Source organism: Salvelinus alpinus, chromosome 12 (genome assembly GCF_045679555.1).
Source record: "Salvelinus alpinus chromosome 12, SLU_Salpinus.1, whole genome shotgun sequence".
Classification (NCBI taxonomy): Eukaryota; Metazoa; Chordata; class Actinopteri; order Salmoniformes; family Salmonidae; genus Salvelinus; species Salvelinus alpinus.
Window position 1 is genome coordinate 34894927 of NC_092097.1, and position 23679 is coordinate 34918605.

The following is a 23679-nucleotide window of genomic DNA, read 5'->3' on the forward strand; positions in this document are numbered from 1 at the left end:
TTATCAATGACTGCTCTCCTTTTTGTTCACCTGGAATTACTATTACAAATCAAATCAAATCAAATTTTATTTGTCACATACACATGGTTAGCAGATGTTAATGCGAGTGTAGTGAAATGCATGTGCTTCTAGTTCCGACAATGCAGTAATAACCAACGAGTAATCTAACCTAACAATTTCACAACAGCTACCTTATATACACAAGAGCAAAGGGATGAAAAATATGTACATAAAGATATATGAATGAGTGATGGTACAGAACGGCATAGGCAATATGCAGTAGATGGTATCGAGTACAGTATATACATATGAGATGAGTAATGTAGGGTATGTAAACATTATATTAAGTGGCATTGTTTAAAGTGGCTAGTGATACATGTATTACATAAAGATGGCAAGATGCAGTAGGTGGTATAGTACATCCATATTACAATATGGATGTACTGTATTCAAACATAAGGCTCTCTCTCTCAGACTAGGCCCTGCTAAAACTAAAGCCCTGTTCAGAGTATTCCTCCAGTGAAGGTGGGGGGTCGGTACAGTAAATTATGTCCAATCCCAAACTGCCCATGTCTGGGATTTGGGGGTGGGAGGAGTGTATCCCTCTGGTGGTTGATTCTTTACATGGACTTGGGTGAAGTTTCCCCGTAGATACTGATCTTGGGTCAGCATTGCATTTTCCAAACTAATGGTTAAAGTTAGGATTGGGGGAGGGGAAGTTGATCCTAGATCTGTACCTAGGTGAAACTTCACCACAGATAGTGGTTGATGCCTTGCATAACCTTTGGGCTTCTGAGTGGCGCAGCAGTCTAAGGCACTGCATCTCAATGCTAGAGGCATCACAAGAGACTCTGGTTTGATTCCAGGCTGTATCACAACCAGCTGTGATTGGGAGTCCCATAGGGCGGTGCACAAGTGGCCCAGCATAGTCTGGGTTTGGCCGGGGTAGGCCGTCATTGTAAATAAGAACTTGTTCTTAACTGACTTGCCTGGTTAAATTTAAAAAAATAAGTGAGATGCCTGGTTGAGCCTGTTTTACTAGTGCTTCAACTGAGAGTTTCAAGTAGTGTTAATCGACATCTGGAATGACATCATATGCCATAGGGGGAGCTAGTAGCGCTGCACAAAGATTTCCATAAAACACGGAGTCAATCATGAATTGAAGCTACCTTGGCCAACTTCATGGATTCATTTGACTTCAGATTAATTTTCCTACTCCTTTCTGTGCTCTGTATTAGCTGAGATCATTAGGAGGGCCTGATTATTAACATAATAGCCAGATTGGTGTCAGATAATCTGTTCTTATTAACATCATTTGCAAAGCTAACACATGGACTTATTTTAAGATCGTCATACCATGGATCATTTAGCTGTTTGATTTTGAAACACATTGAAAAACACATTCATAAATGGGAAAAAAACACATTCATAAATCCATATTTGTTTCTAGGTCAAACCGTTCAGACGCTACAGACGTTTTCGGGATGTCTCGTTGTCTGACAAACACCACTGTAGAACGCCCACCTTCCGCAGATGCAGAAGGCCAACAGTCTTCGGTAATGCAACAAACAAAAAAACATACAGTAGCCCTATCTCTATCTTAAACTGACGGATTTTGATGGGGGGTTTTTAAATTATGTGACAGATTGTTAATACCCTCTAGGGCCTCAAACAGTAATTTGTGTAGTCTACATCACACGTTCAAGAAAGACAAGAAAGACAAATACATTGACATTTATTCCAGAAATCAGAAATTGTCCATTACAAACAATGAAGATTGATACAAAAAATGTATGTAGGCTACCTGAATATTCACCTCTGTTTATGCCATTTAATTTCATTGGTGTACCAAATTGGTACAACTCAGGCCTGATGAGGTGTGTAGCCTATTCCTCTAGATGTCACTCTAATGTAGTGACAGGCAAGGATTGTATTGTTTTCCGCATTCAGTCAGTTTCATAATGATCCCTTGCATAGCAGGTCGTACCAGAGTTACCTGGTCGGACGCAACAATAGTAGTGAAACGATGACTACAATAATTTGATATGCTTTTTCTTTCCATCTTTTACCGGAACAGTTCAACAGCCGACGAAGATTAGAATACTTTGATGCGCTCACAGGTCTGTATACGATACTGCGTAAAAACAAGGGAGTGGGGGATAGAACCGGCGAAGCCTACTGTATCGTGTTTGCGGATTTACAAGCTAGTATCCAGTCAGATGTGATTGTGGCATGCTGGTAGGTATCCTATGAAAATTACTCTGTAATCCGATGCGTAAACCACCGTAACTCATATATTTGGCTGTCTGCCTGAACTTTAAAGAGCCAAATAATTGGATTTTGGCTGAATTACGCAGTTTACTCATACATGCCGTGCTGTATCAGTAGGCTACGTGTCATTTTTACATTCGGTACAGCTTTAATGTTCAACTGCTCTCTCTGCCTGTTGCCCAGGGTTATGTTATGCATGGTACAGCATTATTTAGGCCTAATTTAGTAGTCTGCTAATTTGAAGAAAGTGAAAACTGATGTCACTTTGTTTGGTGGTAGTCCTTGCAAGCTGGGATCTTTGGAACGTCCCTTTAAAATGGTAAGAGGTTAGGGTAGGGACGTCCCAAGGAAGCCGGATAGCACTGGCCGTTTGGTGATAGCAATGCATAGTGGTGGCTTCAGTAGTTGTTTAACAAATTGAAAACATTGTATATCCATTGATGCATTTAGGAATGTACTTCTTTGCATCATACAGGCAGCGACATGCCATGATGACACTTGCTCACTCACTCATTTACTCACTCACTGACTCACTGATAAAAATGTCTGTCAGACTTTTAATAACTATGTTGTAGTCTGACAAAAGGACTTTCAAAGTTGGGCCCTCCTGAATCATCCAACTCTTCTATAGTTTATGACATGTCTCCATTTTCCTCCTGTCCTTTAGGCCCTAAGCAGAACCCCTGGGCTAGTTTGATGACAAGCTAGGCTAGAAGATGAGGAGGAGTCTAAATGACTGTTTCGTCTTTGACGTATTGACCCGTCTACTGTTGTTTGCAGTGTTCTGGTAAGTTGGCGGTTTTTAATGATAGAGATGGAGTATCAAATATACGATTCACTCTGACCCAAGTGGTCTGGACAACAACCTTGATTAATGTTTTGACCAGGGCCCAGGGTCTTGGAGAATGAAGAGAGATAGGCTGGCTTTTAAATGTACACAGAGAGCTAACATCAATAACATGCATGTCAATCTCTCCTGGATCAAAGTAGAGGAGAGATTGATTGCATCACTACTTGTCTGTGTGAGAGGTATTGACATGCTGATGGCACCGAGCTGTCTGTTTAAACGACTAGCACACAGCTTAGACACCCATACATACAGTACTCCACAAGACATGCCACCAGGGGTCTCTTCACAGTCCTCAAGTCCAGAACAGACTCCGGGAAACGCACAGTACTACATAGAGCCATGATTACATGGAACTCTATTCCACATCAAGTAACTCATGCAAGCAGTAAATCAGATTTAAAAACAGATAAATGTACTCCTTATGGAACAATGCGGACTGTGAAGAGACACACACACAGGCACACATGCATACGCACACACACACATGCACTCTACACACGTATATTGTACTATTGTTGTATGGTGGTACTATACATTTTGTGTTGTAGTGGTGTAATAATATTATGTGATGTACTGTAAAAATTTTGGTGTGATGTGCATTATTGTGTTTGGACCCCAGGAAGAGTGGCTGCTGCCTTGACAGCAGCTAATGGTGATCACTAATAAATACAAATGTAACAAGTATTTAAGTAGCTTTCTGGCCTTGAGGGTCAGATTGTTGTGAACTCCTCTGAGTATCGTACCGATCTCACTTGTGCACAAGTTCTGTCTATTAACCTTTGAAAATTACAGAAGTCTTCGCCTTGTCTTTGCATCCATAATTTTTCCACACCTTAGCAAATTGACTATTCCTAACAGTAGGCTTACAGCAACTTTAAATTCATGTGTATAGGTGCTGTTGCCCAGCCTTGTACCAGATCTGTTTGTGCTGTCTTTACAAGTCCTATGACAATCAATCACCATAGTAGTATATTGGAGCTGTTTCCTTATCTAATAATAGAACAGCTGCCAATGATTCTCTCTGTCCTTTTAGTGTGACGGAGGTGCTACCTCCTTTCTCTCGTGAGATCCAGCCAGAGGAGATGTGGCTCTACAAGTTCCACCATGTGGAGAATGACCACGTTCCTACCAAACTCATGTTTGTAAGTACCAGTACTACTAATGACAGTCTGCATAATTAACCTCTATAATAACGTATTTACAGCAGCCAGCCAAAGAAAATGAACTTCTTCTCAATGGTCTGGTTCCTAACAGGGTCTCTTCCTCTCCAAGTGGAGTTTTTCCTATTGTCACTGTCGCCTTGTAGGCTTGCTTTTTTGGGTCTGAATTTTGTCAAGACAGTCTGGTTTCAATATCAAAATGATTATCAGAACAAATTGGATTGAGTAATTTTCATGCACAATAAAACTGTTTTTTCCCTTCCCTCTGTTTTGCAGAGCATAGCACTTTTCATCCCTATGGCTGTCATCATGTTGTTTGCCTTTCTGAACAAGACAGAGAAGAGGGACATTAAGGATGCCTCTCTGGGTAGGTACAGTGTCACGCTCAGAAACCCCTCCTTTCTGCAAAGTACCTGTAGGCAAACTCAATGGATTTGGACTCCCCTTTAAGGCAAGATAACAGTTTAATTAACTATGGTTGAGGGTAAAGGTTTAACTGGGATGTGGACACGAAGCTAGAGTTAGGGTTGTGGTTGAGACTAGGGTTAGGGTAACCTAACGTAGCAGGCGTAAAATAAATGCCTAAGCTGCATTTCTTTCTTTCTGGTCCTGATGAGAAAAAAACAACTGTCAGGGGATGTTATCTTCTGCACTGTTTAACCAATCCAGTAAATGTGGAGGAGGAGTTAAGATGGAGCGTCACGTTGTTAATGTCCAAAAGCGGAAGTCGCGTCAAAGGCACTCTTTCCATTTCCCCTGAAAACCTGGATGCATCTTGTAGTTTCAGTCTCCGCAGAGGGCGGGGTTATGATTGAGACCATAAAGTCTTTGGCTGCATTTACACAGGCGGCCCAATTCTGATATTTTTTTCAGAGCTGATCTGATTGGTCAAACAATTAGTGAAAAAAGATCAGAATTGGCCTGCCTGTCTAAACGCAGCCATAGACAACATTCAAGGCAATAAATTGTTTCACAAATTATTGACATTTTTAAGAACTAAGATAAGCTTGCTTTTACATGAAAATCTCATATCTACTTTTACTGTAGATAACCCATGAAGATGTTTTGACTCATGATGAGCAACACAGTATGAAGTACAAGACACATTTAAAAATATATATATTTTGAATGAGTGAGGCAGTCCCAATCCTTTCATATTTTATGGGCTAAATTTAAGAGATATTAAAGTGTTGGGGAGGGAAAGGGCAGTGGGTCGGAGACGAACAGTGGTCAGTGGCTGTAACCGCTGGACCACATAGGCCACACAAGAGTCTCTTTCTGATTGACTTACATGTCAAATATTGTCACGTCAAATATTGTCACGTCATACTACAGAATACGAAAGATGTCTCATACAGTCTCTGTCTTCCTTTCAGCTGTGACGTTGACTCTGGTACTCAATGGGGTTTTCACCAACGCTATCAAACTGGCAGTGGGCAGGCCACGGCCAGATTTCTTCTACCGCTGTTTCCCTGATGGTCAGATGAACACGGAGCTGCAATGCAGTGGAGACCCCGACACCGTAGAGGAGGGGAGGAAGAGCTTCCCTAGCGGACACTCATCATGTGAGAGCAGACCTAAGGTCCATGCACGCATGCAAACACACACTTTACCAGTAACACTCATGACAGCTGGCGCCAGTTGATGACAACTAACGCAACACTTTTATGTCACAAACCGTTCTTTAGGTCAGCTAACTACATTATACTGTATATATCCAAGACCTTGACCTTTCTCTCTATGCGCTGCCTTCTCAGTTGCCTTTGCTGGTCTGGGCTTCACTGCTCTGTATGTGGCGGGGAAGCTGCACTGCTTTAGTCCAGCAGGACGGGGCAAAGCCTGGCGACTCTGTGCCTTCCTCGCCCCTCTCCTCTTTGCCATCCTCATCGCCATGTCCAGGACCTGCGACTACAAGCATCACTGGCAAGGTAGACAGCTTGATAGCTAACGCTCGGCAGAAACTAAGAGTTTTGATTGAAGTGTGGAACTAAAGGGTTTGGTAACAATTTGAACATAAATATACAGTGAGCTCCAAAAGTATTGGGACAGTGACACATTTGTTGTTTTGGCTCTGTGCTCCAGCACTTTGGATTTGAAATGATACAATGACTATGAGGTAGTGCAGACTGTCAGCTTTAATTTTAGGGTACATTTTAGGAATTACAACACTTTTTGTACATAATCTCCCAAACAACAAAATATGTCATTGTCCCAATACTTTTAAAGCTTAATGTGTATATACAGTGCCTTCGGAAAGTATTCAGATCCCTTGACTTTTTCCACTTTTTGTTACTTTACAGCCTTATTCTAAAATTGAGTAAATAGTTTTTTCATTCAATCTACACACAATACCCCATAATGACTAAGCAAAAACAGGTTTTTAGAAATGTTTGCAAATTTATTTTAAAAAAACGAAAAAAACAACAGATCACATTTACATAAGTATGCAGACCCTTTACTCAGTACTTTGTTGAAGCACCTTTGGCAGTAATTACAACCTCGAGTCTACTTGGGTATGACGCTACAAGCTTGGCACACCTGTATTTGGGGAGTTTCTCCCATTCTTCTCTGCAGATCCTCTTAAGCTCTGTCAGTTTGGATGGGGAGCGTCGCTGCACAGCTGTTTTCAGGTCTCTCCAGAGATGTTCGATCGGGTTCAAGTCCGGGCTCCGGCTGGGCCCCTCAAGGACATTCGGAGACTTGTCCTGAAGCCACTCCTGCATTGTGTGCTTAGGGTTGTTGTCCTGTTGGAAGGTCAACCTTCACCCCAGTCTGAGGTCCTGAACGCTCTGGAGCAGGTTTTCATAAAGGATCTCTCTGTACTTTTTTTCTGTTAATCTTTCCCTCGATCCTCACTAGTCTCCCAGTCCCTGCCTTTGAAAAACATCCCCACAGCATGATGCTGCCATGCTTCACCGTAGGGATAGTGCCAGGTTTCCTCCGGACCCATCACTTGGCATTCAGGCCAAAGAGTTCAATCTTGGTTTCATCAGACCAGAGAATCTTGTGTCTCATGGTTTGAGAGTCCTTTACGTGCCTTTTGGCAAACTCCAAGTGTCCTGCCATGTGCTATTTACTGAGGAGTGGCTTCCGTCTGGCCACTCTATCATAAAGACCTGATTGCTAGAGTGCTGCAGAGATGGTTGTCCTTCTGGAAGGTTCTCACATATCCACAGAGGAACTCTGGAGTGCTGTCAGAGTGACCATAGAGTTCTTGGTCACCTCCCTGACCAAGGCGCTTCTTCCCCTCTTGCTCAGTTTGGCCGGGCGGCCAGCTCTAGGAAGAATCTTGGTGGTTCCAAACTTCTTCCATTTAAAAATGATGGAGGCCACTGTGTTGTTGGGCACCTTCAATGCTGAAGCAATTTTTTGATACCCTTCCCCAGATCTGTGCCTTGACACAATCCTGTCTCAGAGCTCTACAGACAATTCCTTAGACCTCATGGCTTGGTTTTTGCTCTGACATGCACTGTCAACTGTGGGACCTTTATATAGACAGGTGTGTGCATTTCTAAATTATGTCCAATCAATGTAATTTATCACAGGTGGACTCCAATCAAGTTGTAAAAACATCTCAAAGATGATCAATGGAAAACGGATGCACCTGAGCTTAATTTCGAGTCTCATAGCAAAGGGTCTGAATACTTACGTAAATAAGGTATTTCTGTTTTTAATTTTTAATAAATTAGCTAACATTTCTAAAAAACTGTTTTCGCTTTGTCATTATTTTTTTATATATTTTTTTAACCTTTATTTAACCAGGTAGGCAAGTTGAGAACAAGTTCTCATTTACAATTGCGACCTGGCCAAGATAAAGCAAAGCAGTTCGACACATACAACAACACAGAGTTACACGTGGAGTAAAACAAACATACAGTCAATAATATTGTAGAAAAATAAGTCTATATTCAATGTGAGCAAATGAGGTGAGATAAGGGAGGTAAAGGCAAAAAAAGGCCATGGTGGCGAAGTAAATACAATATAGCAAGTAAAACACTGGAGTGGTAGATTTGCAGTGGAAGAATGTGCAAAGTAGAAATAGAAATAATGGGGTGCAAAGGAGCAAAATAAATAAATACAGTAGAGGAAGAGGTAGTTGTTTGGGCTAAATTATAGATGGGCTATGTACAGGTGCAGTAATCTGTGAGTTGCTCTGACAGCTGGTGCTTAAAGCTAGTGAGGGAGATAAGTGTTTCCAGTTTCAGAGATTTTTGTAGTTCGTTACAGTCATTGGCAGCAGAGAACTGGAAGGAGAGGTGGCCAAAGGAGGAATTGGCTTTGGGGGTGTCCAGAGAGATATACCTGCTGGAGCGTGTGCTACAGGTGGGTGCTGCTATGGTGACCAGTGAGCTGAGATAAGGGGGGACTTTACCTAGCAGGGTCTTGTAGATGACCTGGAACCAGTGGGTTTGGCGACGAGTATGAAGCGAGGGCCAGCCAACGAGAGCGTACAGGTCACAGTGATGGGTAGTATATGGGGCTTTGGTGACAAAACGGATGACACTGTGATAGACTGCATCCAATTTGCTGAGTAGAGTGCTGGAGGCTATTTTGTAAATGACATCGTCGAGGATCGGTAGGATGGTCAGTTTTACGAGGGTATGTTTGGCAGCATGAGTGAAGGATGCTTTGTTGCGAAATAGGAAGCCAATTCTAGATTTAACTTTGGATTGGAGATGTTTGATGTGAGTCTGGAAGGAGAGTTTACAGTCTAACCAGACACCTAGGTATTTGTAGTTGTCCACATATTCTAAGTCAGAACCGTCCAGAGTAGTGATGCTGGACGGGCGGGCAGGTGCAGGCAGCGATCGGTTGAAGAGCATGCATTTAGTTTTACTTGTATTTAAGAGCAGTTGGAGGCCACGGAAGGAGAGTTGTATGGCATTGAAGCTCGTCTGGAGGGTTGTTAACACAGTGTCCAAAGAAGGGCCAGAAGTATACAGAATGGTGTCGTCTGCGTAGAGGTGGATCAGAGACTCACCAGCAGCAAGAGCGACATCATTGATGTATACAGAGAAGAGAGTCGGCCCAAGAATTGAAGGATGTGGCACCCCCATAGAGACTGCCAGAGGCCCGGACAACAGGCCCTCCGATTTGACACACTGAACTCTATCAGAGAAGTAGTTGGTGAACCAGGCGAGGCAGTCATTTGAGAAACTAAGGCTATTGAGTCTGCCGATGAGGATGTGGTGATTGACAGAGTCTAAAGCCTTGGCCAGGTCAATGAATACGGCTGCACAGTATTGTTTCTTATCGATGGCGGTTAAGATATCGTTTAGGACCTTGAGCGTGGCTGAGGTGCACCCATGACCAGCTCGGAAACCAGATTGCATAGCGGAGAAGGTGCGGTGGGATTCGAAATGGTCGGTGATCTGTTTGTTAACTTGGCTTTCGAAGACCTTAGAAAGGCAGGGTAGGATAGATATAGGTCTGTAGCAGTTTGGGTCAAGAGTGTCCCCCCCCCTTTGAAGAGGGGGATGACCGCAGCTGCTTTCCAATCTTTGGGAATCTCAGACTACATGATAGAGAGGTTGAACAGGCTAGTAATAGGGGTTGCAACAATTTTGGCAGATAATTTTAGAAAGAAAGGGTCCAGATTGTCTAGCCCGGCTGATTTGTAGTGGTCCAGATTTTGCACCTCTTTCAGAACATCAGCTGACTGGATTTGGGAGAAGGAGAAATGGGGAAGGCTTGGGCGAGTTGCTGTGGGGGGTGCAGTGCTGTTGACCGGGGTAGGGGTAGCCAGGTGGAAAGCATGGCCAGCGTAGAAAAATGCTTATTGAAATTCTCAATTATAGTGGATTTATCGGTGGTGACAGAGTTTCCTATCCTCAGTGCAGTGGGCAGCTGGGAGGAGGTGCTCTTATTCTCCATGGACTTTACAATGTCCCAGAACTTTTTTGAGTTTGTGTTGCAGGAAGCAAATTTCTGCTTGAAAAATCTAGCCTTGGCTATTCTAACTGCCTGTGTATATTGGTTTCTAACTTCCCTGAAAAGTTTCATATCACGGGGGCTGTTCGATGCTAATGCAGAACCCCACAGGATGTTTTTGTGTTGGTTAAGGGCAGTTAGGTCTGGAGAGAACCAAGGGCTATATCTGTTCCTTGTTCTAAATTTCTTGAATGGGGCATGCTTATTTAAGATGGTGAGGATGGCTGGGGTGTTAAGCATGTCCCAGTTTAGGTCACCTAGCAGCACAAGCTCTGAAAATAGATGGGGGGCAATCAGTTCACATATGGTGTCCAGAGCACAGCTGGGGGCAGAGGGTGGTCTATAGCAGGCGGCAACGGTGAGAGACTTGTTTTTAGAGAGGTGGATTTTTAAAAGTAGAAGTTCAAATTGTTTGGGTACAGACCTGGATTGTAGGACAGAACTCTGCAGGCTATCTCTGCAGTAGATTGCAACACCGCCCCCTTTGGCCGTTCTATCTTGTCTGAAAATGTTGTAGTTAGGGATGGGGATTTCAGAGTTTTTGCTGGTCTTCCTAAGCCATGATTCAGACACGGCTAGGACATCCGGGTTGGCAGAGTGTGCTCAGGCAGTGAATAAAACAAACTTAGGGAGGAGGCTTCTAATGTTAACATGAAACCAAGGCTTTTACGGTTACAGAAGTCATCAAAAGAGAGCGCCTGGGGAATAGGAGTGGAGCAAGGCACTGCAGGGCCTGGATTCACCTCTACATCGCCAGAGGAACAGAGGAGGAGTAGGATAAGGGTACGGCTTAAAGCTATGAGAACTGGTCGTCTAGTATGTTCGGAACAGAGAGTAAAAGGAGCAGGTTTCTGGGGGCGATAAAATAGCTTCAAGGTATAATGTACAGACAATGGTATGTTAGGATGTGAATATAGTGGAGGTAAACCTAGGCATTGAGTGATGATGAGAGAGATATTGTCTCTAGAAACATCATTGAAACCAGGTGATGTCATCGCATGTGTGGGTGGTGGAACTGAAAGGTTGAATAAGGTATAATGAGCAGGGCTAGAGGCTCTACAGTGAAATAAGCCAATAAACACTAACCAGAACAGTAATGGACAAGGCATATTGACATTAAGGAGAGGCATGCTTAGCCGAGTGATCATAAGGGTCCAGTGAGTAGTGAGGTTGGTTGGGGTCACGGCGATTCAGACAGCTAGCCGGGCTATGGGTAGCAAGCTGGCAGAAGATGAAGGTTTGTTTTTAGCCACCTCGTGCGTTTCCGTCGGTAGATTAGTGGGGTTCCGTGTGGTAGAGGGGACCAATCCAATTGGCAAAATAGTTATAGTTATAGTGGCCTAAGAAAATTGTCCGATATACCTATTCAGATAGCAGCCGATAAGACAGCTAACGATTAGCGGGCCGCAGATGGGCGTTCAGGTAACGTCGCGATGGAGGGGCCAGTTATTATGGGGTATTGTGTCTAGGTTTATGCACTGTATATGTCACAGAGTTGCATCGTACGTTTGTGTACAACCCTTATTACCCCTTCTTGATAATAGGTAGTAATAATAATATTTTCTCATGTTACAGTAGAAGGTTGAGCCCGTTACATTCTCACTGTAATGGGCCTATTGATAAAGTGTTGCCTTATCCCGCATGGCGACTGGCTTTGCTTTGACCTTCAGGCTTTGTCATTGGCTTTCACAAGCCCTGATCAACTTTTGATGTCTTTATTTTCAAAATAATGCCAACCACTATCAACACAACCCCTGTTTCAAGTGTGGCAAATTACAATTATATTGGCTGGTTACAGATCATTCATTAATGAACTTCACATTGCACTAAATTGCTGAAATATAAATGTAAACTGAACATAATTCTAATATTTTTGTTCTCCAGATGTCCTGGTGGGCTCTCTGCTGGGGTTGGTGTTTGCCTGTCTGGGCTACTGGCAGCACTACCCGTCTCTCAGTGACTCAGACAGCCACAGGCCCCTGCTGCACAGGGAAGTAGTCCCGGCGGCACAGGAGCGCAAGCAGCAGGAGCAGCAGGCCAACTCAGGATACCTTCTGCCTCTGTAAGGAGCCCCAGGCCTGCTTCTGTACTGGGTGCATACCCATAATCTCTCCTTCTTCCTGTAGTGTGCACTCGTGTAATAATCCCCACACATGTAAAAGCATTGGATTGGTGTATGTGTTAGAGTTCCATGTACCAGTAATTTCCTTTCAAATCCATGAAGGGAAGTGAACAAGTGCACACTTTGGGAGAAAGGAGAGGTTATTGGGACACAACCTCTCATTTTACTTTCAAATCATGATGAATAAGTTTATATGGACAGGTCCCCCACCTGATCCTAGACCATCAGCCTTATGATTGCAGATCCAGACCTCCACTGTGGAAAAACAAACAAACAAACAACTTTAGTTGGAGAGGAGCGGTACCAAGTAGTCTGCTCCTCACTCAATCAGTGCTGTCTGTTGGTCTATTCCAAGAAGATTAAGAGTACTACTGTAAAAACAGGGTTGCATTCCCAGGCTGTCATGCTAATATCAATGTTTCTAATCTTTGAAGGACCAATTGTATAGAAGTGAAAGGACCTCCACGGTTACGTTGGATCACAAGCAAGGGAACATGCTAGCACTCTCGGTTTTACAAATCTAAGAGTAATCCAAATCGAATGAGAAAATGAATGAATCATATGGAGTCTTTCTTGATCACTTAAGATGCCAAAATTGGATGTCTCCTTTTTTAATGCACTTACAGATACTGTATGTATAGTACGTTGTTTACGATACTGTGCCAATAAAGTTTGTTAACAGGGAATGTACGGATTCAGCAGACTTTCTTTACATTGTCAATATGGTTTTCTACAGTTTTTGTTAAGTAGGGAACTTCACCCATGCTTTCGCTGAAGCCAATCATCCATGTGGTTTATGTTCCACAGCACAGTATGTTAACAGCACAGGAGGGTGGTGGCACCTTAATTGGGGAGGATGGGCTCGTGGTAATGGCTGGAGCGGAATTGGTGGAATGGTGTCAAACGTTTTCAATGTGTTTGATGCCATTCCATTAGTGCCGTTCCAGCCATTATTATGAGCCAGCCTCCACTGGTTAACAGCTGGAACATTGTGTCTTTATGTAGGAGAAGCAGAACACAGACTGACACCTAGCCTATTCAGTTGCCAAGTAGCTTTTACACTTCATTCTGTTCTAGATCTGTTGAGTTAGAAGTAGATATGGACTAACTGAATTGTCAAGGCTGACATTTTTGCTTAACTTACCCCCCCCCCCCCCACACACACTAAATATAATTAAACAATAGTCGTAAAGCTTTGCAGATGTTCCCATTCCCCACTCAAAGCTTGGAATCCTATTAGCTAGGTATTATTATTAGTTAAGATTTTTGTAATTTCTGTAGGATTCTGCCAGTGATTTATAGCTTACAGGTTTACTGTTGTGTTGCTACACATCTCTCTATCGTCATGGGAATTGACCTTTGATCCTACTACTGAATCACTAAACCGGTGATGTCATTCAGAACATATGAGTGTTGGGACCTGCTTGCGACAAGTAAAGTGTATCAGAGGAAAGTCCACCCTGTTGGAAATCTTAACAGACCTTTGTGTCTTTTTGCGTTTAACAATATCTAAATGGTTTGGGATTTTTATATATTCTAAGGAAGACTATTTGCAACTTTCAACAGAGAGAGATCCTAGAGATCCACTCAGGAGGAACTGCCATATTTGATAGAGCCATACTATAACATTAGCTGTACATTGAAGGTATGTAGCTATTTCTGATGTCTGCTCTCTACTTCAAAGAATGTTAGTTGTAATAGTATAAGTGATGAATTGACTACATTCACTCCCAGCACCATGATTAAGTGTCAAGTTCCAAGGTAAACAAACATTCCCAGTATGTTGTGAGATGGTATGCACAATCTATCCATGGATACTAAAGATCCAGATGTCAGTTCCCCTATAGCATCTAAAACAATGCTATTTTCCCTGAACCCCAGCACCAGATGAATGTGTAAATATTAGAATTCTGTTTGTGCCTCACAGGTAGCATATTAAAGCTTACTGGGTGACCAACCTGAGCCTATCAAATTACACCTCTTCATACAGTAGCCAGACAGTAGGTAAGCTTGTTTTTCATTTATTTGTGTCGTTCTGTTCTTTAAAAGCAGACAAAAAATATGGAAGTCCCCTATGGGGAAAATCTAAGAAATCTATTTAATTATTTTATATTATTTTCTGTCCTACTCTATTCTAATATATTCTATTTACTCCCACTCTCACATAGCTTCACTGATCTATCTGCCATGGAAGGTGTGACAGGTGTATATGAGCCGGTGCAGCACCATTGGTTCCACTGCCAGAATCCAGTGGACTGTAGAAGCTCCTGGATCCCATTCAGCAGAGAGGATTCTCTACGGCTGGAGGAGACACACAAACATGGCATGAGACTATTCATCACACTTTTACAAATACACATTTAATACAATACACATTACACTAATACACATGTAATACACATTAAATGTTCATTAATTAGTTTATTTATACAGAGGGAAATCATTTAAAATGTCAAGTATACAGTTAAAAACATATACAGTTAAAGACATTGTTCTTGTGTTGTTACCCCTCTATACCACAAACTATGTGATGTAGTACCCCGAAACAAGAATATAACTCAATTCTACTTCTGAGTGAACCATTGTTCATGCAATAGAGCCTTATTAAGATAATGGTAGCACTTTACATTAGAGCATGGAATAAAGTGGCAATAGCCTGGTAGTAGAATGGTAACACATTATAGTTACTCACAGAGTAACAGATAACCCTTAATTCCAGTTGAATGAAGTGATCCCTGATGATAACAGCAATGATAAAGATGATTATAATGATGTCCTCATAATTGTGGGTTTGCTCCTAACAGGGGAGACCAGTGGGGAGGAAGAAGTGGAGGTGGTGGTAGCCACAGAAGGGAGGCGTTTTGACGTGAGGCTGAAGGAGAGGAGGTGCTTTGCGGTGTACTGGGAGCAGCCCCCCTTGGAGGTGAGGCGCTGCTCCTGGTTCCACAAAGGAGACAAGGACATCTCCTACACCCCTTACCCAGAGGACACCAGCCTAGTCCTGGAGGTAGGACACCGTCTTTAATGGCACCCTGGTGCCTATATAGTACACAGGGCCCTGGTCAAAAGTAATGCTCTACTGTATATAGGGAATAGGGTGCCATATCAGATGCACACGTCATTACAAAGTGATATATCTACCCTGTTACCTTGGTGTTTATCTTAGTACCATAGTATTGTGGGGACAGTATTTACTTATTTCTACAGTCTGAACAGGTATACTGCAGATTGGTAATGACCTTGTTAGTTAATCTGTCAATTTATCGAACCTTGATAACATTGTCAATAACATAGTATGACTGACTGGATTTCAACCCGAGTCAACTGCACGCCCCAAGAGTTGCGCTAACTACCCAAGCTAATGTCTGGAGGGCAGGAGACGCGGGTTCGAACCCCAGTCCGTTACATTTGTATCACTGTATTAAGGAGGCCTACATGATGGCAGTGAAGCTGAATGACTGGATGAAGAAGAAGATACAATTCCCCACTGGAGAAACGGTGGTGTTGCACAGCCCTACGGTATGACTCCCTATTCATAATTACAATTAGCCCACTGTAGTATACTGTTTGTCTGTAAAGACCAGGTCAATATTGCGCTGTAAAATAGAACGTATGCAACTCAAGAGTTTATAGACCTTGCTCTGTCTCCGATAGCTTATGACACAGCAGCAGACAATCCCCTTGAAGGACTATATAAGCCTCCCCTCTGAGCAGAGTCAACCCAGGATGGTCAAGAGGGGGCTGGAGGGTATTAGAGTAGAGCTACCTGAAGGTAAGTGTATGAGCCAGGCCTACCCTCTTCAATGAGGGCTTTAATGTCTACAGCTCCGTGTAAGATGGTCTCTCCTGTACTGTACTACAATGTGTATTAAATGCCAACAGTACTGGTAATTGGCCTGAACAACAGATATTGCATTGTGTACGGAGATCTCAGGTTTTTGAACCTCTAATGCATTCGAGGATAATTTACAGTACATGTTGGTAATTACATGATGACAAATTACAATTCCTTACACAGTATACAGTGTATTCGGAAAGTATTCAGACCCCTTGACCTTTTCCACATTTTGTTACGTTACAACCTTATTCTAAAATTGATTAAAATGTTGTTGTTTTTCTTATCAATCTACTCACAATACCCCATAATGACACAGCAAAAACAGGTTTTTAGAAATGTTAGCAAATGTATATATAAAAAAAAAAAAACGTAAATATCACATTTACATAAGAATTTCCAGACCCTTTACTCAGTACTTTGTTGAAGCACCTTTGGCAGCGATTACAGCCTCAAGTCTTCTCGGGTATGACGCTACAAGCTTGGCACACCTGTATTTGGGGAGTTTCTCAAATTCCTCTCTGCAGATCCTCTCAAGCTCTGTCAGGTTGGATGCGGAGCATTGCTGCACGGCTATTTTCAGGTCTCTCCAGAGATGTTCGATCGGGTTCAAGTCCGGGCTCTGGCTGGGCCACTCAAGGACATTCAGAGACTTGTCGTGAAGCCACTCCAGCGTTGTCTTGGCTGTGTGCTTAGGGTTGTTGTCCTGTTGAAAGGTGAACCTTCTCCCCAGTCTGAGGTCCTGAGCGCTCTGGAGCAGGTTTTCATCAAGGATCTCTCTGTACTTTGCTCTGTTCATCTTTCTCTCAATCCTGACGAGTCTCCCAGTCCCTGCCTTTGAAAAACATCCCCACAGCACCACCATGCTTCACCGTAGGGATGGTGCCAGGAATCTTGTTTCTCATGGTGCGAGAGTCTTTAGGTGCCTTTTGGCAAACTCCAAGTGGACTGTCATGTGCCTTTTACTGAGGAGTGGCTTCCGTATGGCCATAGAGGCCTGATTGGTAGAGTGCTGCGGAGATGGTTGTCCTTCTGGAAGGTTCTACCATCTCCACAGAGGAACTCTGGAGCTCTGTCAGAGTGACCATAGGGTTCTTGGTCACCTCCCTGACCAAGAACCTTCTCCTCTGATTGCTCAGTTTGGCCAGGCGGCCAACTCTAGGAAGGGTTTTGGTGGTTCCAAATTTCTTCCATTTAAGATTGATGGAGGCCACTGTGTTCTTGGGGAGCTTCAATACTGCAGACATTTACCCTTCCCCAGATCTGTGCCTCAACTCAATCCTGTCTTGGAGCTCTACGGACAATTCCTTCGACCTCATGGCTTGGTTTTTGCTCTGACATGCACTGTCAACTGTGGGACCTTATATAGACAGGTGTGTTCCTTTCCAAATCATGTCCAATCAATGGAATTTACCACAGGTGGATTCCAATTAATTAATATCCACCTGAGCTCAATTTCGAGTCTCGTAGCAAAGGGTCTGAATACTTACGTAAATAAGGTATTTCTGTTTTTTATTTGTAATACATTTGCAAAAATGTCTAAAAACCTGTTTTTGTCATTATGAGGTATTGTGTGTAGATTGCTGAGGAAAATGTTTTATTTAATCCATTTTAGAATAAGGCTGTAACGTAACAAAATGTGGAAAAAGTCAAGGGGTCTGAATACTTTCCGAAGGCACTGTACATTATTTGTGTTGTTGGTTTTTCAGGAGAACCTGACCAAGTTGACCACCTTGTGTTCATGGTGCATGGCATTGGACCAACCTGTGACATCCAGCTGCGTGGTGTCGTTCAGTGTGGTGTGTAGAACCTTTGATCCTTACCCCTTTACCTGGCTTCAGATTCTTTCATAGAAATACAGCTAAATTAATGAATGCCCTCCCTTCTCTCTTTTGTCCCTCTCTCCCCCATGTAGTGAATGATTTCCGGGGTGCCTCTCTCAGCCTACTGAGCAGTCACTTCAAGCAGAGTCAAGATGGGACCCACATGGGCCGTGTTGAGTTCCTGCCAGTCGACTGGCACCGGGTGCTACATGGTGATGCCACTGGGGTGGACGAGTAAGGCCTTGGACACACACACGCTCTCTCGCGCTCATTCTCTCTGTCTCTCTCTTTCTTTCTCTCTTCTTTTCTTTCTCTCTCTCTTCTTTTCTTTTCCTCTCTTAAAAACACACTTTGACACTCACCCACCCTCCATACAGCGATATCCAGAGGATCACCCTGCCCAGCATCAGTCGTCTGCGTCAGTTCAGCAACAGCACAGTGCTGGACCTGTTCTTCTGCAACAGCCCCACATACTGCCAGACCATCATAGACACTGTGGCCTCAGAGATCAACTGCCTCCACCAAGTCTTCCTCCAGCGACACCCACAATTCACTGGGGCAGTGTCACTGGCTGGACACAGTCTGGGTCAGTACCTCATAGACCTCTCCTAACTTTTTAAAGCCCCTCCTAACTTTTTCCTCTCTCTCTTTTTTGTCTTTATTTAGACAAGGCTAGTATTGATAACCATTATAGTAAGTTGTATTCTTTATTTATATGACTTTTCTAGGTTCTCTGATCCTCTTTGACCTTCTGACAAATCAAGAAAGAAGGAACACAGATGAAGAGGGAGTAAGTAACAGGCTACTGCCAAAATGTACAACTCCATTTTGGTCATGGCCACAACCACCAGCATTTGTATTCTAATTAGCTTGATGTTAATCCTATATGCCTTGTGCTTCAGAGTAGCGTCAGCAGTCCAAGTGAAGCAACCACATTAGACTTTGAGAGCTTTGAGGACACACTTAGGAGCTTTGGATTGGGCAAGTATGTCCAAATGCTTACAAAGGAGCAGATGGACTTAGAATCACTGGTAAGCATGTGTGTGTGCATATGTGTGTGTGTATGTTTGTGTGTGTGACTGTCTAACGACTGTTTGTGTCCTCTGTCTATTCACTAGGGGCTGTGTTCAGAGACATTCTTCAAAGACTTGGGAATACCCTTGGGGCCTCGCAAGAAGATCATGTACTTGTTGAAGAGATGGAGAGGGGTATGACCTATCTCTCATTCACATCCAAATGGATTCAGTCATTGCACATAAACACCATGTGAGATTTTTCCCCAGTGTTCAAAATCTTTGATCTAACATTCCAGTCTATTGGATCCATTGTGCATAGCTTCCTGTCTGTCTCAGCCATGACAATATTCCATCCTAACTATTTGTAAAAGGCTGGAAGCTGGAAGTAGTGTCCCAAAAAATTCAATTTTTCTTACATAGGCCACTACTTGGGCCCTGGTCAAAAGAAGTGCACTATGTAGGGAATAGGATGCCATTTGTGATGTAGACTCATTGTTTAGATTGTTATTGGAGTTCCTCTCTCTCTCGCTCTCTCCTTTGGCCCAGCTGCAGGAATCCAGGACAGGAACTTCACACCCAGTTCCTGGCATCCCCGGCATTGCCGGTATGTATCCCCAAGTCCAAGAACACCCGACCCTCCTTTCAGGCACCCCCTCCACCAGCCCAGTGGATTACAAGTACTTTGACGTTGGCATTGGCCAGGTAAACAAACAACAGTGACAGCATTCTGTTACATGTACACATGCCTTTTCTCTGTCTCCCTCCCTGTCCTCCAATCACGGAATGTCTTAATAGTGTCTTAACGCAGTTAGCATGAGGCCTAACTAATACAACTGAAAATCTACTTCAATGAAATGTTTAATTTCATTTGAAAATGTTGCTACATTTTGATATCCATCCTTAGTTACAGAAAATGCAGAATTTACATATGGCGCATACTGAATTACTATTAACCATTAACCCCTTCCTTTCCTTCCCAGGTGTCCATCGTGTACCCTCAGCTGGCTTTCCAGCCACAGGCCTTCTTTGCCTTGGGCTCTCCTATAGGAATGTTCCTCACGGTGCGCGGCCTGAAGAGGATCGACCCCAAATACAGCCTCCCCACCTGCAAAAGCTTCTACAACATCTACCATCCAGTATGTTTATGGATCATACGTTATGAATATTTTATGTAGCTAAAGTCCATCTAAGTCATGAATATTCATAACGACCTGACTATGTGTTCTTCCTCGATGCAGTTTGACCCGGTTGCCTATAGGATTGAGCCCATGGTGGTGTTTCCAGAGGTGGACTTGCCCCCCATACTGATCCCACATCACAAGGGCAGGAAGAGGATGCATCTTGGTGAGACCTGAGACATAAAGCTTTGATCTGGATGTTATAGAAACATTTCAAGAAATACACTTGCTGCTTACCACTGGTCAATGGTAGCCCAATATGTCATGAGCTTTTTGTTAGGACCCTTGGGGAGCATTGCTAAAGCTCTAGTCTGTCTGATCATGTAAAAACACTGCCAACTTTCATCCACCATCCAATGCAGTGACCCTGTGTTGATATTGTGTCCCTCAGAGCTGAAAGACAGTTTGAAGCGAGTCAGCTCAGATCTACTGCTCTCCATCAGTACTGTCCGTGGTGTGTGGCAGACCCTCACCATGCTACCTGTCAACACACTACCCCCGGTGGCCGGGGTAGGAACCACAGCTGCACTGCCACCTCAGGATTCAGAAGGTGGGAGACCAGTGTGTAAGTAATCTAATTCATTCATTCATTCATTCATTAGGAACCATGTGTAATGTTTTAACATACATGCATTACTTTATTCTTCATAGTCTAAAAAAACAAATGTCCCTGTTTTTATTGTAGTAATTATAGTGTAGCTACACAGGTACCTTTTAAGAGCAACGTAATGTAACATGATGTAAATCAAATTTCAAATCAAATGTATTTATATAGCCCTTCGTACATCAGCTGATATCTCAAAGTGCTGTACAGAAACCCAGCCTAAAACCCCAAACAGCAAGCAATGCAGGTGAAGAAGCACGGTGGCTAGGAAAAACTCCCTAGAAAGGCCAAAACCTAGGAAGAAACCTAGAGAGGAACCAGGTTATGAGGGGTGGCCAGTCCTCTTCTGGCTGTGCCGGGTGGAGATTATAACAGAACATGGCCAAGATGTTAAAATGTTCATAAATGACCAGCATGGTCAAATAATAATAATCACAGTAGTTGTCGAGGGTGCAGCAAGTCAGCACCTCAGGAGTAAATGTCAGTTGGCTTTTCATAGCCGATCATTAAGAGTATCTTTACGGCTCCTGCGGTCTCTAGAGAGTTGAAAACAGCAGGTCTGGGACAGGTAGCACGTCCGGTGAACAGGTCAGGGTTCCATAGCAGCAGGCAGAACAGTTGAAACTGGAGCAGCAGCACGGCCAGGTGGACTGGGGACAGCAAGGAGTCATCATGCCGGGTAGTCCTGAGGCATGGTCCTAGGGCTGAGGTCCTCCGAGAGAGAAAGAGAAAGAAAGAGAGAATTAGAGAGAGCATACTTAAATTCACATAGGACACAGGATAAGACAGGAGAAGTACTCCAGATATAACAAACTGACCCTAGCCCCCCGACACATAAACTACTGCAGCATAAATACTGGAGGCTGAGACAGGAGGGGTCAGGAGACACTGTGGCCCCATCCGATGATACCCCCGGACAGAGCCAAACAGGAAGGATATAACCCCACCCACTTTGCCAAAGCACAGCCCCCACACCACTAGAGGGATATCTTCAACCACCAACTTACCATCCTGAGACAAGGCCGAGTATAGCCCACAAAGATCTCCGCCACGGCACAACCCAGGGGGGGGCTCCAACCCAGACAGGAAGATCACGTCAGTGACTCAACCCACTCAAGTGACGCACCCCTCCTAGGGACGGCATGAAAGAGCACCAGTAAGCCAGTGACTCAGCCCCTGTAATAGGGTTAGAGGCAGAGAATCCCAGTGGAGAGAGAGGAACCGGCCAGGCAGAGACAGCAAGGGCGGTTCGTTGCACCAGAGCTTTTCCGTTCATCTTCACACTCCTGGGCCAGACTACACTCAATCATATGACCCACTGAAGAGATGAGTTTTCAGTAAAGACTTAAAAGTTGAAACCGAGTCTGCGTCTCTAACATGGGTAGGCAGACCATTCCATAAAAATGGAGCTCTATAGGAGAAAGCCCTGCCTCCAGCTGTTTGCTTAGAAATTCTAGGGACAATTAGGAGGCCTGCGTCTTGTGACCGTAGCGTACGTGTAGGTATGTATGGCAGGATCAAATCGGAAAGATAGATGGGAGCAAGTCCATGTAATGCTTTGTAGGTTAGCAGTAAAACCTTGAAATCAGCCCTTGCCTTAACAGAAAGCCAGTGTAGGGAGACTAGCAATGGAGTAATATGAACAAATTTTGGGGTTCTAGTCAGGATTCTAGCAGCCGTATTTAGCACTAACTGAAGTTTTAGTGCTTTATCCGGGTAGCCGGAAAGTAGAGCATTGCAGTAGTCTAACCTAGAAGTAACAAAAGCATGGATACATTTTTCTGCATCATTTTTGGACAGAAAGTTTCAGATTTTTGCAATGTTACGTAGATGGAAAAAAGCTGTCCTTGAAGCAGTCTTGATATGTTCGTCAAAAGAGAGATCAGGGTCCAGAGTAACGCCGAGGTCCTTCACAGTTTTATTTGAGACGACTTTACAACCATCAAGATTAATTGTCAGATTCAACAGAAGATCTCTTTGTTTCTTGGGACCTAGAACAAGCATCTCTGTTTTGTCCGAGTTTAAAAGTAGAAAGTTTTCAGCTATCCACTTCCTTATGTCTGAAACACAGGCTTCTAAATATGGTTACATTTATGTGTAATATGTTCTTTGTGTGACATGTTTTTTGTATGTACTATGTGTATTTTTATCAAGTTACCCCTGTCTGCAACCACATTTCCCTCTGGGGACAATAAAGTTTGAACTGTGTTACCTGAATCTTCCCTCAATACTCTTTTCCAGGTAGTGGGGCCCCAAATGGTACAGTCTCACCTACAGAGATGAGGAATATCAGTGTTGGAATGTTGAATGGCGGACGTCGGTTTGATTACGTCCTTCAGGAGAAACCCCTAGAGAGCTTCAATGAGTATCTGTTTGCCATTCAGAGCCATCTCTGCTACTGGTAAGAACAACTGAGTGAGGGTTGGTATCTTACATGTTTTCTTTAGCTTTCTGCGGTATCTCATGTTTTCTTTTGTGTTTCAGGGATTCCGAGGATACTGTGCTGCTGCTTTTGAAGGAAATCTATGAGGGGAAGGGAATCCTTCTGTAGCATCTCCAAATGTCAATGTAAATGATGGAGCTTATGAGTTGTGTATAATGCTTGTAATACAGGAGACTCTGGAAGCATGCTACAGTATGCATCAAATTTGTTTGATTTCATTATAAAAAATGGTTTAGTATATTGAGGCTTTGTTAAATGCATTTTAAATATATTGTGATTTGATTTGGAGGTTAGTCATTTACAAACTGTTGTTTTTGGGTCTAAACCTAATGAACCGTTTGTATTAGAATGCATTTTAAATGTACTTTGATTATGGGCTCATTGTAGTTTGTTTACAAACATGGAAAATGTGACTAACTTTTCATTAAAAGATGTTATTCTCATTA

The 23679-nt window shown here is 43.3% G+C and overlaps 2 protein-coding genes across 7 annotated transcripts; both read left to right on the top strand.

Moving 5' to 3' along the window:
- The first annotated feature begins 1893 nt into the window (after positions 1-1893).
- On the top strand, positions 1894-13020 carry LOC139535983 (phospholipid phosphatase 5-like). 6 transcript variants are annotated; one of them, XR_011667236.1, is made up of 9 exons: positions 1916-2238; positions 2939-3058; positions 4155-4263; positions 4558-4648; positions 5658-5863; positions 6039-6209; positions 10891-10995; positions 12097-12274; positions 12769-13020. XR_011667236.1 is itself a non-coding variant. In XM_071336020.1 (8 exons), the coding sequence occupies exons 2-8, from the start codon at positions 2988-2990 to the stop codon at positions 12833-12835; spliced, it is 876 nt and encodes a 291-aa protein (XP_071192121.1). In that variant the 5' UTR covers positions 1894-2120; positions 2939-2987; the 3' UTR covers positions 12836-13020. The 6 variants fall into 6 exon arrangements, 4 of the variants coding, with proteins under 4 accessions (XP_071192121.1, XP_071192122.1, XP_071192123.1 ...); XR_011667237.1 differs by having other exon boundaries at positions 1923-2120; positions 5658-5846; XM_071336020.1 differs by lacking the exon at positions 10891-10995 and having other exon boundaries at positions 1894-2120; positions 5658-5846.
- A 1501-nt stretch (positions 13021-14521) lies between these two features.
- On the top strand, positions 14522-23679 carry LOC139535287 (triacylglycerol hydrolase DDHD2-like). Its single transcript, XM_071334600.1, has 16 exons — positions 14522-14528; positions 15139-15341; positions 15761-15853; positions 15989-16106; positions 17879-17968; positions 18085-18226; positions 18370-18578; positions 18721-18782; positions 18895-19023; positions 19111-19200; positions 19555-19710; positions 19989-20144; positions 20247-20352; positions 20578-20751; positions 23032-23191; positions 23275-23679. The coding sequence occupies exons 1-16, from the start codon at positions 14522-14524 to the stop codon at positions 23339-23341; spliced, it is 1962 nt and encodes a 653-aa protein (XP_071190701.1). The 3' UTR covers positions 23342-23679.

Bases quoted from the DNA above. Each gene is read 5' to 3' on its own strand.
- LOC139535983 (XM_071336020.1), top strand. From the start codon at position 2,988: ATGAGGAGGAGTCTAAATGACTGTTTCGTCTTTGACGTATTGACCCGT. The intron at 3,059-4,154 runs GTAAGTTGGCGG...CTGTCCTTTTAG, and splicing joins CTGTTGTTTGCAGTGTTCTG to TGTGACGGAGGTGCTACCTC. The intron at 4,649-5,657 runs GTAGGTACAGTG...TCTTCCTTTCAG, and splicing joins CATTAAGGATGCCTCTCTGG to CTGTGACGTTGACTCTGGTA.
- LOC139535287 (XM_071334600.1), top strand. The intron at 18,579-18,720 runs GTCAGTACCTCA...TGACTTTTCTAG, and splicing joins ACTGGCTGGACACAGTCTGG to GTTCTCTGATCCTCTTTGAC. The intron at 20,752-23,031 runs GTAAGTAATCTA...ACTCTTTTCCAG, and splicing joins AGAAGGTGGGAGACCAGTGT to GTAGTGGGGCCCCAAATGGT.